The sequence below is a fragment of the Cyprinodon variegatus genome, unplaced genomic scaffold (genome assembly GCF_000732505.1).
Source record: "Cyprinodon variegatus isolate N-32 unplaced genomic scaffold, C_variegatus-1.0 Scaffold89, whole genome shotgun sequence".
Lineage (NCBI taxonomy): Eukaryota > Metazoa > Chordata > Actinopteri > Cyprinodontiformes > Cyprinodontidae > Cyprinodon > Cyprinodon variegatus.
The window spans coordinates 370,134-389,720 of NW_015150542.1; the positions used below are offsets into that span (position 1 = coordinate 370,134).

The 19,587-nt window shown below is 38.3% G+C and overlaps 1 protein-coding gene across 1 annotated transcript in view; it reads left to right on the forward strand.

The window, feature by feature from the left end:
• fras1 (Fraser extracellular matrix complex subunit 1) overlaps positions 1–19,587 on the forward strand; it is a 352,266-nt gene that overhangs the window by 148,515 nt on the left and 184,164 nt on the right. The window contains exons 12-13 of the mRNA XM_015373599.1: positions 7,601–7,747; positions 17,085–17,228. Of these exons, the coding sequence (XP_015229085.1) occupies positions 7,601–7,747; positions 17,085–17,228 (291 nt within the window). The remainder of the gene's footprint in view (positions 1–7,600; positions 7,748–17,084; positions 17,229–19,587) is intronic.

Consider the following 19,587-nt stretch of genomic DNA (forward strand, 5'->3'; position numbering starts at 1 on the left):
TGTATTCTTGAGTATCGAAAATAATCGAATCGTTGGGTCAGGAAATCGATACTGAATCGAATCGCCATGATGGATGTGATTTACACCCCTAGTTAGTTCGCGACACGGCCCACCCGGGTTTAAATCCGACCTGTGCTCCTTTGCTGCATGTCTCTCCCCCTTTCCTGTCAGGCTACTCTTTAAAAAAAAAAAGTGAGCCACTAGTGCTTTAAAAACCAAAAAGAAAGAACTGCAGTATGTTCACCATGTCCTGGGTCTCTCTTCACTGGTTTTTACCCAGGAAACCTGTGAAGGGATGCAAATCCTGAATACATGGTTAAAGTTTTAGAAAAATGTTTTATGGTGTTGTGTTTTGTGACCTCAGCATTTTTTTATTTTTATTTTCATGTTTCAATGGAAGAGAAAATCCTCACTTATGGTGACCTATGCTTGTCGTCTTATAACTTGGGGTTGATCAGAGTTTGTTTGGTTCTGTTTTATCACCTGCTGTTTGGGAACCAGCCCAATCTTCTCTGAAATTTTAGTGTTCTAGTACCTTAATTTTAACTTTTACCTGGAAATACCTAAATCATCACTGAACTGTTCCTGGACTGATGAAAACACTTACTCCTGGTCAGCCTTTTTCATGTTCTCTATTCATTGCATTGTTCTGCCAAACTGAGAGGAAACTAATGTCTTTTGATGGGATGCAACACTGAAGACGGACCGGATCAGGTTACCTCTTAGGATGTCCCAAACAGAAAGTCTTCTGCTGTCCATCATTAGACTCCCTGCCTAAAGCCAGTACCACTTTTGTAGACAGAGGTGACATGTTGCTGCTGTTGTCTAAGTCTTCTCCTCATCTTGAGTGCAGCAGCACTTATATCCGCCCACTGCTACCTTTAAGCAGGCTCTACACTGCTGGCAACACAATTTTGTAACGCATTTTTTGAAGAAGCCCTGGAGCAACCTTGACTTTTTTTAGACACCCTGCAAGTTCCTGATGATACAAAAAGCAGTTCTCTCTGCTGCAGCAGTTTGCTGCAAAGTGATGATGAAGAAGAGTTTTTCTTTGGAGACAGCCTGTCATAATTCACTTGTTCTTTGAAATACATTCACAATGTATTTTCCTCTCTGATCTCTTACACTAAAGTCCTATTTTTCTTTCCCTTCCTTGTACATTTATCTGGTGCTCTCACCCTTTGTTTCCTTCTGTGTTCAGGTGTCTCATTTACATTAAAATATTCCCATTCACCATCCACCGGCCAGTTACTTTTGGACACTTTCTACCTGCTCAACCTCCCAAGATGTCTTAAACAGTGCTTACACAGAAAGATCTGTGCCGATGAAACATTTACATGAATAAAACTTTTGCAGTGTATTTTATAAAACTAAGTATCTTAAAGAAATAACTCAAAAAATAAGAAATTTGAAAAGTACTTGGAATGCAACCAAAATTTCAGACCAGGACTATTATCTTGAAGCTGCAGGCATCTAGTTATAGTGGAATCACTTGAGAAATTTACTAATCACATACTGCCACCCCTTGCATAATAAAGATATAGGTAAATATTTAAATGCAATGATTGCTGCTAAAATACATTTTCTATCTACAGAAGTGGCTGCTGCAAAAACCCTCAACATTCCCCCATCATATATTAAATGAAGGATAAACTTATCATCTACTAACAGCCTACATTTACTCATCTCAACTCTGGAAAAGAGTGAATTACCTAAAGATAGATACACAAACTCAAAAATTAGTAACAGCTTTCTGAGCTGAAAAGATAAAAATGACACCTGTAGGTATATGAATAAAAATTTGATAATAAAAAAATAATAATTTCAATGACAGAATGAGGCATGTGTCAGGTTGGGTGGAAGTTTTTAGAGGAGCCAAATGCCGAGACGGAAGCTGAGGTAGTTTCCTGTAGATTTAATAAGGAGTAGTGGCAAAATAAATAATATAATAATAAAACCAAAAATAACTGATCCAGTAACACAGGAACCAGAACGAAGGGGAATGCATGAGTTAAGGAGGGAATAAAGGAAAGAAAAGAATCCAGCAAAAAGTAACTGAAGAGGAGGAATATAAATGGCAAACAGAAAAAAGAATGTCGTAATCAACTGACTGGGAGCAGGTGTGGACAGAAGGAACTAGAAGGGAACTAGGGAAAGAAGACTGGCACAAGGGGCAACAAAGAGAAAACAAGAAATACGTAAGAAATCTAATAACCTGAAAAACTAGAATGACACAAAAACCAATTACCTAGAAAACACAGAATGACATAAATCAAAGTATAACTGAAAACTTAAAAAGAAAACTGAAAAAGAACCGAAAAAATGCAGAATTACGACAGCATTTGAATAATGAAGCCTTCATTTGTGTTGTGATATTTTACGAGTAGATTATGAATATATGATTAACTAGAACTGGAAGTTGTAGGTAATTAATAGATCATTCAAAATCGAGGGTCAAACTGATTGAATGTTATTACTACAAAATAAACATTGGGTAGATTAAATGAAGTTTGAAAAGAGGAAAAAGGACGTCTAAGAGTCCATTTAAATGATTTCCGAGGAGTGTCCAAGGTGGGCCAAATGTCAATATATTCAATAATGTCTGTTCAAAATAGCAGCAGATATATATGAATAACAATAAATGCTGTTAAAACAATAATCATGTTTTGCCATCAGTGTTTGTGTAACTACATATGTAATTAAAATGACTTTTAAACCAAGATTCAGTTTGCGTTTCGCTGTGCTTCTGTTTATGTTTGTGATTTGCCATCAGGCAATATAATCTCTGATTACTGTCCTCTGGATGAACAAGATGTTTGCCAAGCAGGGTTTTTTTTTATTCAGATGAGATGTAAAATGCAACATTATGTATTAAAATACACATATTCCCAACTACAGCTGTTGGTAAACATAACAAGACTTCATGTTATTTTCTCTGAAAATATGAAAGGAATCAAAAGGCTCTTAAAGTATGTATAACATACAGCTGTGGGAGGTAGTATAGTAATATTTATGAACTTCAAAAGTGCCAGGTTGTGATATAAAAAATGTCCCTCTCAACAGAAAGTTGAATTGATTTCAGATGCTGCTCTATGAAATGGATGGTTTGGACTAAACCGTGAGCCCAGAGACGATATAGTCTGAAGCCAATAGAGATCTGAGACTATCATTCTGTTTCTCACCCGTGTTAGCGCTCACCTCTGAAATTCTAACAAATTGCAGAGTGCAGCATAATGACAGTTTGACACCAACATATATTTTGAATGCTGTTATGCATTTGTTCATCCAGCGTTCATCCATTCATGTATATGAAATGGAGTTCACAGATGCACTGAATGCATGATAGGAAACTCCTCATTCTCCTCAGCCACATTCTTCTGATTTGTAGCCAGTGAAAAAGGGTGTTAATTACCGGACCAAATACTGTAGCTGTCTTTTTTTTTTTTTTTTCTCAAGTGGGATTTGATCCCATTTTAGAAGATTCCTTTGATCACTTTAAACCCTTTTTAATATGACACCTAAATGACCTCAACCCATTCCATCCAATGTAGAGATACAACTATTCCTTCAGAACCTGCTAATTTCAGGTTATTCTACCAGGATTTTTATTCTGGCTGTGTTACATATCTCATGGCCAAATGTGAGCGTTGGGAATACAACACTCAGATTGGCCTCCTTTTTCACAAAGACAAACAAGATTAACGTTCTACCCAGCATCCTACCCATCTCCTAGTGCAGTTGATGGTTATCTCCCGTCTTGACTATTGTAACGCACTCCTGACTGGTCTCCCAGCTGTACAGTAAAACCGTTACAAATGATCCAGAACATGGCGGCACGTCTGGTCTTCAACCAGCCTGAAAAGTCTCACATCATCTCTGTTTTGGGCCACTGGGGGGACCAGACCAGGCATTCAAACCAAGCCATCAGCTCCAGGGCTGGTCCAAACCCAACCTGGTGACTGTATGAAGCACGGGGCCGTCTTTGTCCGGGCCGTCACCAGGGTTCCCGGACCAGACCCGGAACTGACTGCTCGGTTCTGCTGCACTGTAGTCAACCAAAATCCCAGATGATTTTGAAATTCCCCCGGACAATTTCATGTTTCAGTGAGTGAGGGTTTGTTGCTATTATGAGTCTTTGCTGAGCAGCTTCGCTTGTTGTAAACCAACCAATCAGCGCACAGCACATCTAAATATACATGACCATACTATAAAAGGAAGAAAACCTGTCTTTTAATTCTGGGGCTTTTAACCAGGCTTGCATTAGGGCTCATAGAAAAGCAAATATGCCATTTTCAGCCCAACCAATGTTACACCCCCTATTCAAAGACCCTATATAATTATTATATTACCTCTTTAAGGGGTTAATAACATTACCAAGAAATGTAGGAGTCTTCAAGGAACATTTACCAAATCCTAAACATAAGCAATTTTCTACCTGGTATAGGCAGGGAGATTCAAACACCATCAGCAGAGTTTTTAAAAGTGAAGTATAGCAAAAAAAAGGAATGGGGCCGAATGAGGAGCCTTGCGGTAACCCCAATTTAATAAAGGGTTTTAAATTATAGAAAAGAAAGTTGCACTGATTCAGTTTAAAACAGTGTGGGCGCTAGTCAAATTATTCTTGTTAAAGACAAAGAGATCCTTGTTAGATGTGTTGTATATAAAAGTTATAGCAGTTGTGTGACCTTTTCACTTCCTTTCTGTTTTTATTGCCGGTGAGATCAATACTTGTAAATATTGATGTTTCTGAGCAGATGTGGGTGAACATAAAGTGACGGGGCAGAGCTTCATATTTCTAATCAGATGTATTTAACTTTCCTTTAGATTTATCATCTTGCTTCCTGAGGGTGTTTATTTTGTATTTCCCCTCTCAGCTTCTTTTCCATAATCTGTATGTATCCTTCCTCCTCCTGGCTTTCCGCTGTCTCCACTTAATCTCGTCCCTCCACCCCACCCTGCTGTCTGTCTGTCTGTCTGTGTGGGTGGTTGTTAGATTTAAAGGGTGTTTATTTGTATATTTTTCACTTTAACAGCAACTTCTATTTGCTTTATTTCTCCTTCTACATGGCTTCAAGTCAACTTATATTCAGGAAGATTTTTTTTTTTTAGCTTTCAGAGCACTGAAGAACAAGGAAACTTAAACTTTAAGGATTGATTTCTGTTTTAATAGATTTCTGTTTTCGTTTATCTTACTATTTTTTGGTTTTTATTATTAAATAGTAGTTTGAGAGAGTTTTAAACCATTTTTGAGACAGTGTTTTTTCTGGTGATATAAATTTAGAAAACAATTAGACAGAAGTGAATAAGGAAAAATCACCATTCTCTTGTTGCTTGCTTTTTTTATCTGTAGACCTGGAAAGATGCAGCTTCAGGAATGTGTTTTTGTTTAAATTTTTTTTGGTGCAGAGTTTTATCCACGCTGACTGAAACTGAATCAAAGTATTTCAAAATCCTCCTCTAGTATCAAATTGATATTTCCAAATAGGCTTATCATTCATTTTTTTCTTCTCCACTCCTTCAGCTCAAACAAATACAAGCTAGAATCCAAACTTAAAACAAAAGAAATAAAGCAAAATTTGCTGTGCGGTCTTGTGACCTGACCCACTGAGGCGTTTACTCTCACTAGACCCATCAAGGTTTGTTGTGGTCCTTGATTCCATGATCCCAGCAGAAACCTCCAGCTTGGTTGTGAGCTTGGCTTCCATACATGTTTGATTGGAGTGAGCAGGGGACTTTGGAGCATACTTCAATCCTCATAAACACTTTGATGTTACTTTAAACATTCCTGAGGCAAGGATCTGTGAGAACACATAATCCTGCTGAAAGATGCCAAAACCATCAGGGTATACTAGTTGTTGGCTATGCAGATCCTTCGACGACAAAATGTTCTTCATTGTTTATTATGATGCCTTTCTATTATAATCAGGGTGAACAGTTCCTGCATTTAAACTATAGTAGCTGGTCTGCAATTTCACATCAAATTAACCTGCCCAAGGCAGCCTGCTTTCTATATTGCATTATTAACATCATAAAGGACTATTTAGAGTGTAGTAATAGTTCCCTTATATATAATGTAGTAGTGTAGTAAAGTCACATTTGCATTGTTCTATAAAATAGCTTGTTTGTCGCGGTCTTACAACTTTGCGTGCTTACATTTGATACTGATCACGTTGTCCTGAATATTAAAGCTCAGTGAGAGTTTTTAGAAGCGCAGTTGATAAAGGCAGGAGGCAGACACACGTTCATTTTATATGGCCTTCCTTGAACCATTCAAACTTCCACACTTTCCCAGTTTTCCTGCTTCTGACCCTAAAGAAAAATGGCTCACCATGTGCCTCGTAGGTTGCAATAAACAAGCGCCATGATAAATATATAATGAACGTTCACTACATCCTGTCCTTCAGTAAGTTTTAGCTAAGCTGTTCTAACTGAGCCTCAAATTTAAATGATCAAAACAAACCTGGGTCTAAGTTGATATTGGAACGGATCCCACACATGTTCCATCACAAGGAAACTTGATTATACCACGAGAATATAAGCCTATTATTCTTATTGCTGCATTTTATATGTATGTGACCCATACCCAAGATGCTCCTAAAAACACAATACGTGCTGGTTTTGATAAAGCTCCAAATGCATCCTTCCCTGCTCTGCATTTAACAGTAGCCTGTGTATTCGGCTCAAACCTGTTGCCAATGGCAGATGTTAAAAGATGTTCCAGGTGTAGTAAAGAGTCTTTTCTCTGTATCCATTTGGCAAGCTCAGAATCCATAGAGGTATGGAAAAATTGGCTCAACTTCAGTCGTTAATTTTTTCTGATGTGCCAAACCAGTGGGTGACCTCAACATCTTATTGGTAGGCTGTAACAGCAGATCACCTCATCAAATCCAGTGTTGTGATCTTTTTCAAAATGCCATCTGTTGCCTTCTGATTGTTTTCTTCCTGTTTGGGGCGTCTGCCACACATTATTTCTCGCATGATTCCTCCACCTTCGCTTTGTGGTACCTGTTTCAAACATTTCAGGTTTTTTTTTTTTTTAATTGACATCCCCATCACTGGTTGGCCTGTGAAACAGTTTATATCAGAATCTGGCTTTTGCTTTTGGTTTTTAATCTTTTTTCGTCAGTAGGTGTATTAATGTTAATGCAACACTGCAGAGTTCACAGTTTTGTTGGATTAAGCAGGAGGTGCACCTGTGGAGTTACCTTTGAAGACACAACCTGCAGACCTGCACTAAAGTTACTGAAGGGAAATGTGCAACATAATACTTTAATCCCTGAGCAAAGAAATCTGCTGCCCTTTTAGTTGCAGGCTTGTTTTAGTTCCGTACAGCAAATACTAAATTCTCATTTTAGTTTGCTTCCTTTCTCTGGATATTAGAGGAAACTTGGATTTATGCTGAGATCTTCAATTTTTCTCTCCATGCTCCCTTTAACAATCTGACAACCCTCCAGCAAACTTTAAATAAACATCCCTCATGGGGTTTACTTGTCCAAAATTCACACCTTTTTTTCAGTTTCAGTCCTCAGAACTCAGTTCTCCTCTGAAAATGTATATCTCAGGGAACTTATTAGACCACATCTCTTCCTTTTCTTCTCAGCCTGCCCAGAATCTTGTGCCACCTGTTCTAGCAGATGGGACTGCCAGTCCTGTGGCTCCCGACTGCCTTTTCTGGGCCCTGACAGAAACCAGTGCCTGGGTTCATGTCCCCCTGGTTCCTACCAACACGACCACGGACGCTGTCGCAGTAAGTTCCTTCAGATCTGTCACAGAAATCCCAAATAAAAGCAAAGAAAAATGTAGTTTTAATATGACGTAAACACATTTGCTGTGGACTGACTCGGTTCACACAATAAATTATTGAATTTTTTTCAGGTGAGCTGCTAAATCAGATCAGCATCTCAGAATACGGTCACTGGTTATTATCCCTGCAAACCTCCCCAATAAGACAACACATTAACCTTTCAGTAGCATCTAGTAGCTCTAATGCTTTAGCACTGATACAGAGAGCAGTGAAGAAAATGTTTCATTCAGAGTTTTCTCAAACATTCTTTCTGACATTTCATTAAAATATTAATTTCTTAAAACTTTCATTACAAACTGTTGGTGTTTTTCCAAAACAGCACACCGGGGAGTTTGTGTTTATGCATTTTTGTTTCCTTGAATGAACTCTGTCAGACTTATTATCAGTGAAGGGTGTTTTAGAAGAGCTCTGAATATTTCACAAAGCGATGGGGGTCAGACCTCTCCCCTTTGAGCTTAAGTCTTATTGCGTTGGTATTGTGGAGATGTAAGAATTTGTACTTTTGACGCCTTTGCTTGGTGATTTGCTGCTGCACTTTGGCCCCTATGCTCTGCCTCAGAAAGTTATTTAAAATCGTCATTTCTGCTCGAAAAGAACTGAATAATTTGGAGTAAAGTGTTTTCTGTTTGTTTTTGTTTTTGTCTCACATCACCACCCACACACTCCAACACACACATACAGACAAATACTAGTTCTTTTTTTGGGTGATTTAATGTCAACTCTTTCGACTTTTTGATCTAAATACTTTTTTTGATAAACCTGACAATATAACAGTTTAATTTCTCTGCAAGGTCTCCTTGTAAACCTCTTCACTTTTAGATAATTATGACAAATTACACACTAAAGGTGTGAGGTACAGTACTGAGCAGTTAATTACAGCTCAGTAATAAAACAGTAGCAATTAGGTAAAAGGTTAGTTCTGTTCATTTTTAATGCACAATTTATGCATTTCAATTTGACCTAGATATGTCTTAAATCACCTTACATTGATCCGATCCACAAATTAAATGTAACATCAATTGGATCAATTCTGTCTTCTAAAGTTCTTGCATGCTCAAAAACCTCTTTTATAAAAACCTAAATTTAGAACTTTAAAAGCAGTGTTGTTGTTTTTTTTTTTTAACTTTCCTAATCGTATATTTGAAAAAAAAAAAACATTCTTTTGTTTACTGTCCATATGTTCTGGATATGCAGAGATTAAAGATGAGGTGAAGAGTTAATCAATAAAAGAAAAAGAGCTTTCATTTATTCACAGGGAGGACGGGACAGTTATTATTAACGAATGGCAGAAATACATTTGGTTTTTGTCTTTTTTTAATTCCTTGTTTTAATGTTCTCTAGTTTTATTTTAGTTCATTCCTTTCTGCCTTAGGTCCATAGTTCATTATTGTGATGATTTCTCTTCAATTTTTCCTATTGTTTCTCTCTAGGAATTTTTATACTCCTTGCATTAATTAGCCTCCCCCTCTCAGCTCTTTGTTTTCTCTCTGCCTCAGCTGCTTTCCTCAACCAGATGTTCTAGCTGAACTTTTTGTTACGCTGCCTGTAATTCTGTGCAAATGACAGAATCCATTTCTACTTTCAGAGTGCTAAGATAACTGTTACCTTCTTGGCAGAAGGAGCCCAGATCGGAACAAAACCACATTTTAAAAATGTGCTACAAAAGGAAAATTGCACAGTGAAAATCAACTATTTCAAGATAAACAAGATAAAGTTGCTTTTATTCTCCTTCCAACCAGTACAGGATCAATGTGCTTAGTTTGAAAACGGAACATAGCATTAATAAACTGCATTTTTCAGAGCTAGTATAAAGGGAGTTTGGAACAACTAAACAAAATGTGCTAAGATTATCATCTGCAAGCAAGATTTTTGTTACATCTATGACCGTAACTCAGAGGGGCAGTCCTATTGTAGGACCTATTCTACATTTCTAATTCCTGATATGATTAATCTGATATTATGCTGATATTTATTATGTCTGTATTATTGTGTGGCTTGACGGGCTTTAATAAACATCATAAAATCACAAAAAAAAAAAAAAATTTGAAAAAAAAAGCCTTTTTGCACATCTTTTTCTGTGGGGTTTACCACAGAAAAATCTTTATCATTCCACTTTTCCTTTTTTTTTTTACCTATAATGCTATTTATTCTTTTTTTTTTTTCTTATGTCTGTCTATAATATTTGAGATGTTTCCTACATCTGCTGTGAATTCTTGGTCCGTAAGAAAAAATTTAAATAGATTTCCTAAGCTAAACATCACATATTTACTGAATGTTCAGTAACCGTTGCATATTTTGCTCAGTGGTGCTGTTTTAATTGCCTTTAATTTATCTGCCATTTTAATGGTTTGAGAATTAAACAAACAAGCTAATTACTGTTCACACACCAGTAGCATGTTTTTATAGATTTCCATAGATGTAACATTCTGTGCTTATTGATGCACGGCTTAGTTGATTTTGGAGACCTACTGCTGTCTCTCTAGATGATTGGTAGGGATAAAATGACACGGAGAGAAGCTGTATTGATGAGCACAGAGTAAACATGCTGTACAGCCTCTTATTCTTATTCTTATTCTATTCTTATTATTTTTTGCTTTTCTAATTTTTGTCTTCGCCTTTATCTGTATGCCTCCATTTGCCTTTCAATTTGCTGCTGGTACACCTGAACTTCCCCAATGTGGGACAATAACGGGTATTTATTTTCTATTCTATTGGGGTTTAAGCAGCTTTGCTGCTGATTTTCTCTGCTTAATGACTGCAGACCTCCCTGTGCACAAGCTCAGTAACCAGCTTTACTCTGGTTAGACCACAGCAGCTAATGCTGAACCTTTGGCTAATGCTCCATAACTAGATTGATGGCAGCATTGTACAAAATCTCAGAGGACAATCCGAGCGATACTACCTCTGTCCTGCTTTTGTGCAATCCATTGAAGGATTCACCCATAGAGCATTAATCATATCTAGTCCAGACTAACAGAGAATGTGTTACTCTCAAATATAGCACTACATAATCAAGTGAAAGCAAGTTGTTTTGCAACCCGTCCACTTATGCACCCTGCCTGCATTAATCCAGGTTTAATGCTGTAAAAAAAGATAATAATTTGCACCTCCGGGCCAGTTTTTGTGATTTAAACCCTTTGTGGGATTCATAAAACCAACCATCCATTTCTCTTTAATCTCCAATAGGCTTTAATAAGAATAAAATCCATTGTTTTGTTTTGTTTTTCCTCCCACAAAAACAGAAAAAGAGCTGTGGTGGAAACAGTCAGTGTGACTGCTAATCAGCAGATGCCTCAGTGAAACGCATTAGGCCTGATTTCTGCCTGAGTGGATTTCTTGCTGCAGAAAATGGAAGAAAGGATTGGAGATGGAGGTTGAGGAGATGGGAGCTGACGTTGGTAATGAACTCGTGAGGTGTTTTGCCAGATGGTAACTTTCGCTGGCAGGAGATGTGGACCACCCAGAACAGCAGTCTGCTGCTCTTGCCGCTGCTGTGAGGTCTTCACTTTTTAAACACCTCGAGCTTCGAAAAGCTTTCGTTTATCTGCATATGTTCCGTTCAGCAGACTTGTGAAGAATTATGGGGGCGTTGTGTCAAATCAACCCCCACCCCCCTTTTTCGTTTAAAGCTGTCTTTCCCCTCTTAGCTTTTGTCTAACAACTTTGAAGGGTTCATTTGGTGCTGTGGACTATTTCTGGAGCAAAACGTTCTTTCCTTGGTTTATAACAGGTTTAAACAAACTTGCAGTCTAAACTTTACCTAAAATGAACCTCCTTTCTTAGTTTGCTACAGTTCTTGCAAGGGAACTCATTCCAGGCTTTAATAAGCAGTATAAAGAAATGTAATGTGGCAGCTTTCTGTTTTGTTGCTTTGAATCAAATTCTAATTTAAGATGAATGAATAATAGAACACACTCAGGCAAACCTAATTTCACTTCTGATTTCCTCCCAACGACAGATTTTCAGATACAGCTCTGATGAATGTTTTTATCTGTCCATATCTGCTTTCCCCACGCTTAGTTTAATTGCTGAATATCTCATCTCATCTGGTTTTATCACTGGAGGTTTGGGAGATGTGAACCGCTCCGGCAGCGTGATAATTGTGTCCCCGTTCGGCTCCACAGGGACGCAGAACGGTTATTATCCACTGCACCGTGTGACCGTGTATCCATCCAAACCTGCCCCTTTTCATGCAGAGTGGGGATTTTTTTTTTTTTTTTTTTGGAAACTTCCAGGATTATATTTGCTGATAACTTTACGCTTAGGGCTGCCTGGAAGAATAAATTGCTTTCCTGAGAGGAGCAAGGTAAAGGACATGTAATCCTCTTGTTGGCTGTAACCGTTTTTGAAGGAATAGTTTCCATAATATCTTTGGGTGAGTGGGACATTAAAAGGATTTTTATGGTATTTTAAAAAACTAAAGAGCGTATCATGGATCCTACTGTAAATTTTATAAATATCAAACATGAAGTAAATCATTTGAGGAAAAGAAACCAACAGAAGTAAAGAAATTGTTAAAAAAAAGGACTAGAGGAAAAAGAAAGATGGTAATTGAAGGAGGAAGTTATAGAGGTGCAAAAGTTCAAAAACAGAGAGATGTCCTCAGATAATGGGGAAAACGCAGGAGCTGAATCCATTTCACCTGTTAATCTATAGGTCACTGCAGAGGTGTTTTTTTTTTTTTTTCTATTTCCTGCAACTCCTTTAGAAAGAAGTTTCCCTCATCTTAGAAATCCATGCCCAGTATCAAACTCTAAATTATTTGGTTGATATTCATTTTTCTCAACTAAATTTAAAACCTTTGATTTATTCTTCATCCCCCAGGCAACCAGTTATTAGCATGCATGACATTGCCACATGAAAATTAACTAGCAAGGACTCAGAAGTTGACATCAATAGGTTATAAATTAGATATATTGGATTTTAATCCTCATCAAGGTTTTCCTTCTAATGTCTGGAAAACTTTGCCGTGTCAATTGATCCACAGCTGCACTGATTATTGAACCTCGTATTCAGGAGGGGCGTTGCTTCTGTCCTGGCCCCAGAAAAGTAGAATTGCTGATAAGGTCCTTGTTTGTGTTTTTCATCACTTTTGTGTTTTGTGGATCCAGTGAAGGCTTACAAAGGGTTCCTCTAAAAAGCTGTGCTGCTTGTAAAGGCTGTGTGGTTCTTGTAAAGCCAATATTGTAATGATTCAGAACAGAGGGACCAAGTATTCAGGCCAGACAGACAGCGGGATGATTCAAAGCATTTATTTAAATAAACAGAAACGTGATAACAGCTGCTGCAGCGGCTAGGTGTCAGAAACAGGAACGTCTATTGGAGGGAAACACAGGTTAGTGAGTGCAACAATCTAATGGAGAACGCACGAGTCACTAACCTGGTTTGACGGTTCAGTCCGGTGCCCAAAGACAGAGCATGATGCCAGCCGGTAGACGGAAAAGAAGCAGCGGACACTGCCAGAGAGGCCCAGGCGCGGAAGGCTGCAGAGCTGACAGAAATCAGTTCCACGCAGACAAAGACACACAGGATAATCCACAAAAAGGTCAGACAGGACACTGAAGACAGGCAGGCAAACTAATAAGACCGGGGCAGGCAGGCTTAAAGGTCCAAAGGTAGCAACAGATCAGGATCATACAATCACAACACTAAAGTACGCTACAAAAACTCTCTACACCAAAGGCTCAAGAATAATCTGGAGCTGACGGCTGGGACACAGGGGGCTTAAATAGTAAACCGGAACAGGTGGATCTGATGATGAACAGGGAAGAGCTAGACAGGTGAAGGAAATGAGCAATCAAGCCAGCCATCAGCACCAAATCATGAAAGATATTCTTTGGACACAATTGAGCCACAGATCCGCTACTTGTGATGTCTTTTTTTCCTGATGATGCAGTTGTTGTGGCATCTGATGGAGTCTGAAGTCATGGGCTGTGTCCGAAAATCCACCCTAAACCCTGAATCTCTCAATCACTATATAGAGTGGGAACTATGTAGTGAACATTATAGTGAACTTAGTTAACTGACCGTTTAGACAGATGATCTCTACTTTTTGCTCCTCATGCTCGGAGTGTTGGCCTAGTGGTTAGAGCAGTGTGCTTGCGCTATGAGAAGGTTGCAAGGATACCTACAGCCTCCATTCTGGGTTCCTAAGCAAGACACTTAACCCTCAATTGCTCCCCGGATGCCAGACAATGGCAGCCCACTGCTCCCTAAGGGGATGGGTTAAAATGCAGATAGTGAATTTTCCCATTGTGGGACAATAAAGGGATTTAGATTACATTTATTTTTACTCCTCATTGGTCACAAAACTCCGCCTCCCCACACTGTGCCTGCGCCATCTTTGTTATTTGTTTGCGCCACAACAAATTCCATGATCGTTTGCAAGGAGAGCACTCGCAAAGCAATCTGGGATATGTCTGACCATGGATGATCACTAGTTTTCAAGATGCATTGTTGGAAATTTCGAGTCCCCTACTTTTTCATCCAGTAGGCATTCAGACACTCATAAAATTTGATGTAACGACTATATAGTGCCCTATATAGCGATTTGGGCGGACGTTCGGACGCAGCCATGTCATTTCCCTGAGTATTGGTATGTTGCCTAATCAAAATTAGGAGTTTGTTTCTAAAGACAATGGTAGTGATACAATTAGGTGCACAGGATGACAGAGTAATGTGGAGCTAGATTTGAGTGCAGGTGATAAATAAGGAGTGCTGATTTTGTCAAATGACAGAGTAACCCTGTTTGGGGAGTTTCTGTTCGAAGTAAGCCTCAAACAAAAAGATCTGATCAATTATGCCTCCAGAGCTGGTGACGAAGCTCCTGTTCATCAATATGCACCATCAAGCCAGCATGGGCTACAACATCCTTTAGCCATTGTTTTAGTGATTTCTTTTATCTTCCCTGCACATGTTGAAGTCTCTCTGTACATTATGCAACATTTTGAGACCCAATGTAATGCTGTTTGGCAGGAGGACTTTATAACAGTTGTGAAAATGGAAGGAAGGATTAATTCTCCATCTCTATAATGAACTGCTGCATATATTTCTCAATTATTGACATTATTCTGGCTAAATCTGGCCCTTTGTAAGGTCAGGCCTCCCAGTGGGAGAGATATGCACAGGCAGGTTCTCTGTTCCTTAAACTTTTGACCTAGAGATGATCCCGCTTGGATCCAAAGGTTGTCAATTATTAAGTTGTGTGTGCAGCAATGACAGTTTGCAGAGGTATGTTTGCTTTTAGTGAACGTTTGCATTTTCATTTTTAATGCTCACTTCTGACTCTTCCTTTTTTGGAAAGGCCCCTGAAATTTCTAACAAAAAGCACTTAAGCAACAATAATGTTAGGGGAAAAAGAAAGCTGATGAATCTTTATCTAAATTCAATTGTTTTTAAGGTGGTCGCAGGAGACATTTAGCTGTGGGTGGTAAATTTCCAGGATCTCAACAAAATGAGTTTTATTACCTGAGGACAGTTGGCAGAGAGCAGCAGGGATTGCATGATTTATTTCACACTCTGTTCTAATAACTTCTTAGATACATATTGGTCTCTGTTCTGAAATCTCAGATTGATTAAGATTTTTATCAGCTGTGCTTATGACACTGATTAAATTAATTAGACTCTTCTAGGGTGAATTTCCCCTTGTCTCATTGAGTTTCTCTCACTAACTGCGGCTCTCTAGATTTCCCCCTATACTCCATTCATTCCTTAATATTTTAACCTTTAATGTCACATTCTTGTGCTTATTTAAAATGATTCATGTTATATTTCTTTAAAGAGACAAAATGAAAAGAAGAAGAGTTTGTACTTTCTAAAACCTGTAATAATTTTCTAATATCATATTGTTTGATCCATTGAATATAAAGAGTTGCAAAGTTGTTAGTCCTATAGAAGCTTTTGAATCAGTGAAACATGTTGGTGTCCTCCTTTAAGTCAGATTTTACCCAGGTTAAAAAAAAAATTGTTTTCCCTTAATGAAAAGTTTTGGGGTTTGCAGCTATATCAAACACACAAAGGATGAATTATACTTTGTTTACATCCTAGCAATACTTTTCTAAAACCGGCCATTAAGAACATTTTTATTTTTCTGCATCATGAACAGTGCTGGTCTTTGAGAGTATGACACCTTTTACCCTGACTTTGATTTTTATAAAAGTCTGTGAAATCAAAAGGACTGCCACTCCTTGAAGATCATGCATCATTTAAGTATCTACAAATGGTCTTAGAGGTCAAAAGTTAATGAAGATTCCTCTGCGTGATTATTAGTACTATAAAGCTTACCTGAGTCTGTAGCCATGGTAACTGATGCTAGTCGCTGAACCTGTTCTAGAGGTCATTATGATTTCAAATGAAAGATTATTACACATAAAGTGCAGTGATTCATAGAAAATGATTCAGTGTGCGACAGCAGTGAGCCTCCTTTGTGTCTCTGGCTTAAATTGTTCCCTTTGGCTTCCATTGAGAACTATTTTAAATTCCAATAGCTGTTGGTGCCCATAGCCAAAATTACATCTGTTAATTGTTTTCTTGATTAGATAATATTTGCTGCCATGCTGTTTTTCTAACCTTTCCTACAGCTCCAGAAAAAAGCAAACACATGCAGAACAACAGTATGCGTGACTAAAACTAAAACTCTTATAACTTGATAGGAAATAAAATGGTTCTTTGCGTTAAGTAAATCAGTTAGCAATAAAATTTGGATTTAAACAGCAAAGCTTGTTTGAGAAGGATAAGCAAAAATAATCATTTCATGAAGACATAAGAGTGTTAAATATTTGCAAACCTCTTGTAATTATTCAGACATTTATCAATTCTAAAACAAGTCACAAAGGCAGATCTGCTTCTGATAAATATTTTCTCAAAATAGAGGCAAAATTATTATCTTTAATTTGCTTCATCATGAATCTGGATTCAGGTCAGTATGGCTGCTCCCTCCATCATTATTGCAATTGAAATACTTCTAGTATGTTGATGTCTTGTCAGCAGGTGGACAGGTCATGGGTGGACAGACGTGAAATAATACACCCACTGTGAGTGGCTGTATTATTAATCCAAAAAGAATAGCCAAATAAAAAGTTAAATCAGTTAAAGGCAGGCTAACTATTAAATATAATTTCATGCCAAATGTCATTTTTGGTCAATTTATCATAAATACTCTTTATAGTGTAAAAGAGATTTAGTCCAAACTCAACATACAGTGTTACTCTTTCTTTCTGCAGTGGATATGCCTTTTCCAAACAATGTGCTCCACTAAAACAAAGCTCTTTCCTCCATCCAGGGTGTCACGGGTCTTGTTCTGAATGCCGTGGACTGACTGAACAGGACTGCTTATCATGTTCTGATCCAGCTGCTTTGCTCAAAGACGGAGTGTGTGTCTCTGACTGCGGTGCAGGATACTACAACCAGGAGGGAGTCTGTTACGGTAAAACTGACAAGCCTTCAAATTGCAATAATTAAACCTACAAAATGTCATCAAGAAAGTTCTCTACTTTTAAAGTTGTCCATCTGTTCCTCCAACAACTTTAAACCAAGGGTTACAATCATTTTATGTGTTTGGACATGATGTGATTGTTTTCAAGCAAACAGTACGGAAAGCTAAAATGTGAAGAAAAAAATCTATTTACTAATATCACAGACTTTTTAAAGGCCTGCATACATCTTTCAGGCAAAATCAAAAGTACACTTGAAAAATACAATGCTGCAAGAGTTTAAAATGCAGCTCACACAGATAGAGACTGAAATAGTTCACATTCAGGATGCATCACTTAAAATTTCAGACAAATCTCAAGCTGCCAGTTTTAATTGATTCCCATTATGTCTTTTTTTTTTCTTTTTGAGGACCACATTCTTCAGTGTGCAAATTAAAACATTATGCAGTAAGTATTTGTAATTCGCTTCCTGCTGACTCGTTTGCGAAAACAACCTGTTAAGGCTGTTTTTAACCAAAACATTTTCAAAAAAACTACAAGGTTGGTGCTCTACTTTACGAAAAACATGTTTTTCTTATTACACAGCATAGGAGGTCTGCAGAAGTTATATTAAAAAGAAAAGCAATAAATACACATTATTTATAGAATGGCAGATAGATTAACAGGTTGGCTATTCCTGGCTTCAATTAAAAAAACTAAAGCTTTTCAGTTATCTTTATTGACTGTGACTTTTTATCTTTATACAAGTTAAATATACTGTTTTTAATAAAAGCATAAAGAGTCAATTCAGGTTTCAATTTAGCACCAATTAACAACATTTCTCTTCAAGACACTTCACTGTCACTTTGTTCAAATCGTACAGTCAGATTTGCTATAGAATTGTCTACCCAGCAGATTGCACTGAGGGATTGATTTGCAGAATTCACTCTTTCTGGATGAGAATGCAGCGACTGTGGACAGTTGCTTGTATTGTGTCATTTACAGCAATCTCTCATTTTTAGCGTGCATAAAGGAAAGGTGTAAAGGGAAATTTCATTTAACTGTAGTAAAATTCCAGAACAACCAAAACCTGAATCATAGTGAGGATACAGCGCTTGTGCAAAAGGAACACTGATCACAGATCCAGCAGTACTTTCTGTGTCAGAAAAGTAAAATGCCAGTAGTTAGTCCAGCAGAAGCTTCATCTTGGAGAGAAACACAACTACTGTATGCAGATGAGCTTTGAGTCAGCATGTATAGAGTATGGGCCAGCACACCTACATAAAACAGCTACACAAGCACACCTACATAAAACGGCTGAATTACATCCTTAGTATAAACTGTTCTCAAGATTCCTAGCGACCATCTTATTATTTAATTCAGGCGTGTTGGAGTAGGGACATATGTAAAAGTGTCTGGAAACTGGCCCTTGAAGACTGTAATTGCCCATCCCTAGGAAATATGTTAGGAAATGTGTTAATTATGTCCTCCAGCAGCCTAAACCTATAACAGCATAACCACTAATAATCTGGGGTTACTTAAGACAGTATTTATATCAGCTTTATTAAACAGAAAAGTTTTCTGTCTTGTTTGACTATTTTATCTTCTAACTGAATGTCATGAATCACGGACAGATGGACCCAGTATTCAGGAGAGACAGTCAGTAGGAAAGTTCAAAAGGTTTATTAAAATAAAAACAAATCAAAAGCGGAGCTGTGGCTCGCGGACACTGGGTTGCGGGGCACCGCTCAATCTCAGACACTCTAGGGGAGGAAACACAGGTAAGTGACCACGATAAACTGATATATGATTATCTGGGTTCGTCACTTACCTGGTTTAACAGTCCAGACCACGAGTGTCCCCAGTGCTGCAGTCCCAGAGGTCATGCTGGAAGCTGATCCTGGTGAGGGATCCAGAACAGACAGGAACAGACAGGATCCAGATCAGGCAGGAACAGAGACAGGTGGCAGGATCCAGACTTCCAGGAATCCACAGGCTTCCAGGAGGGTTCAGAGTCTTACTGGGACCAGAAGCATGACCAGGTGGTCACGCACAGGAGCAGACAGGATCAGGTGCAGACAGGCAGGCACAGTGGGGGAGGGTAGCCGAGACAGGACGTAGGAACCGGAACTTGAAGCAGGAGTTTAAACGGGTCTCCACCCAGGAGCCAGACTTACTTTGATAAAAACTGAACCTCCCCCCATAATGAGCCAAAAACCCAGAGGACTCCGCGGGGGAGGAACAGTGGACGATCAGGAGACGAGACAAACACTAAAACCCTCTTTCCACTGGCAGCTAGGATCCAGGACATACCATCAAATCAAAGTGAACAGACAGACTAACAAAAAGACAAGCAATGATCTGGTGCTGAAT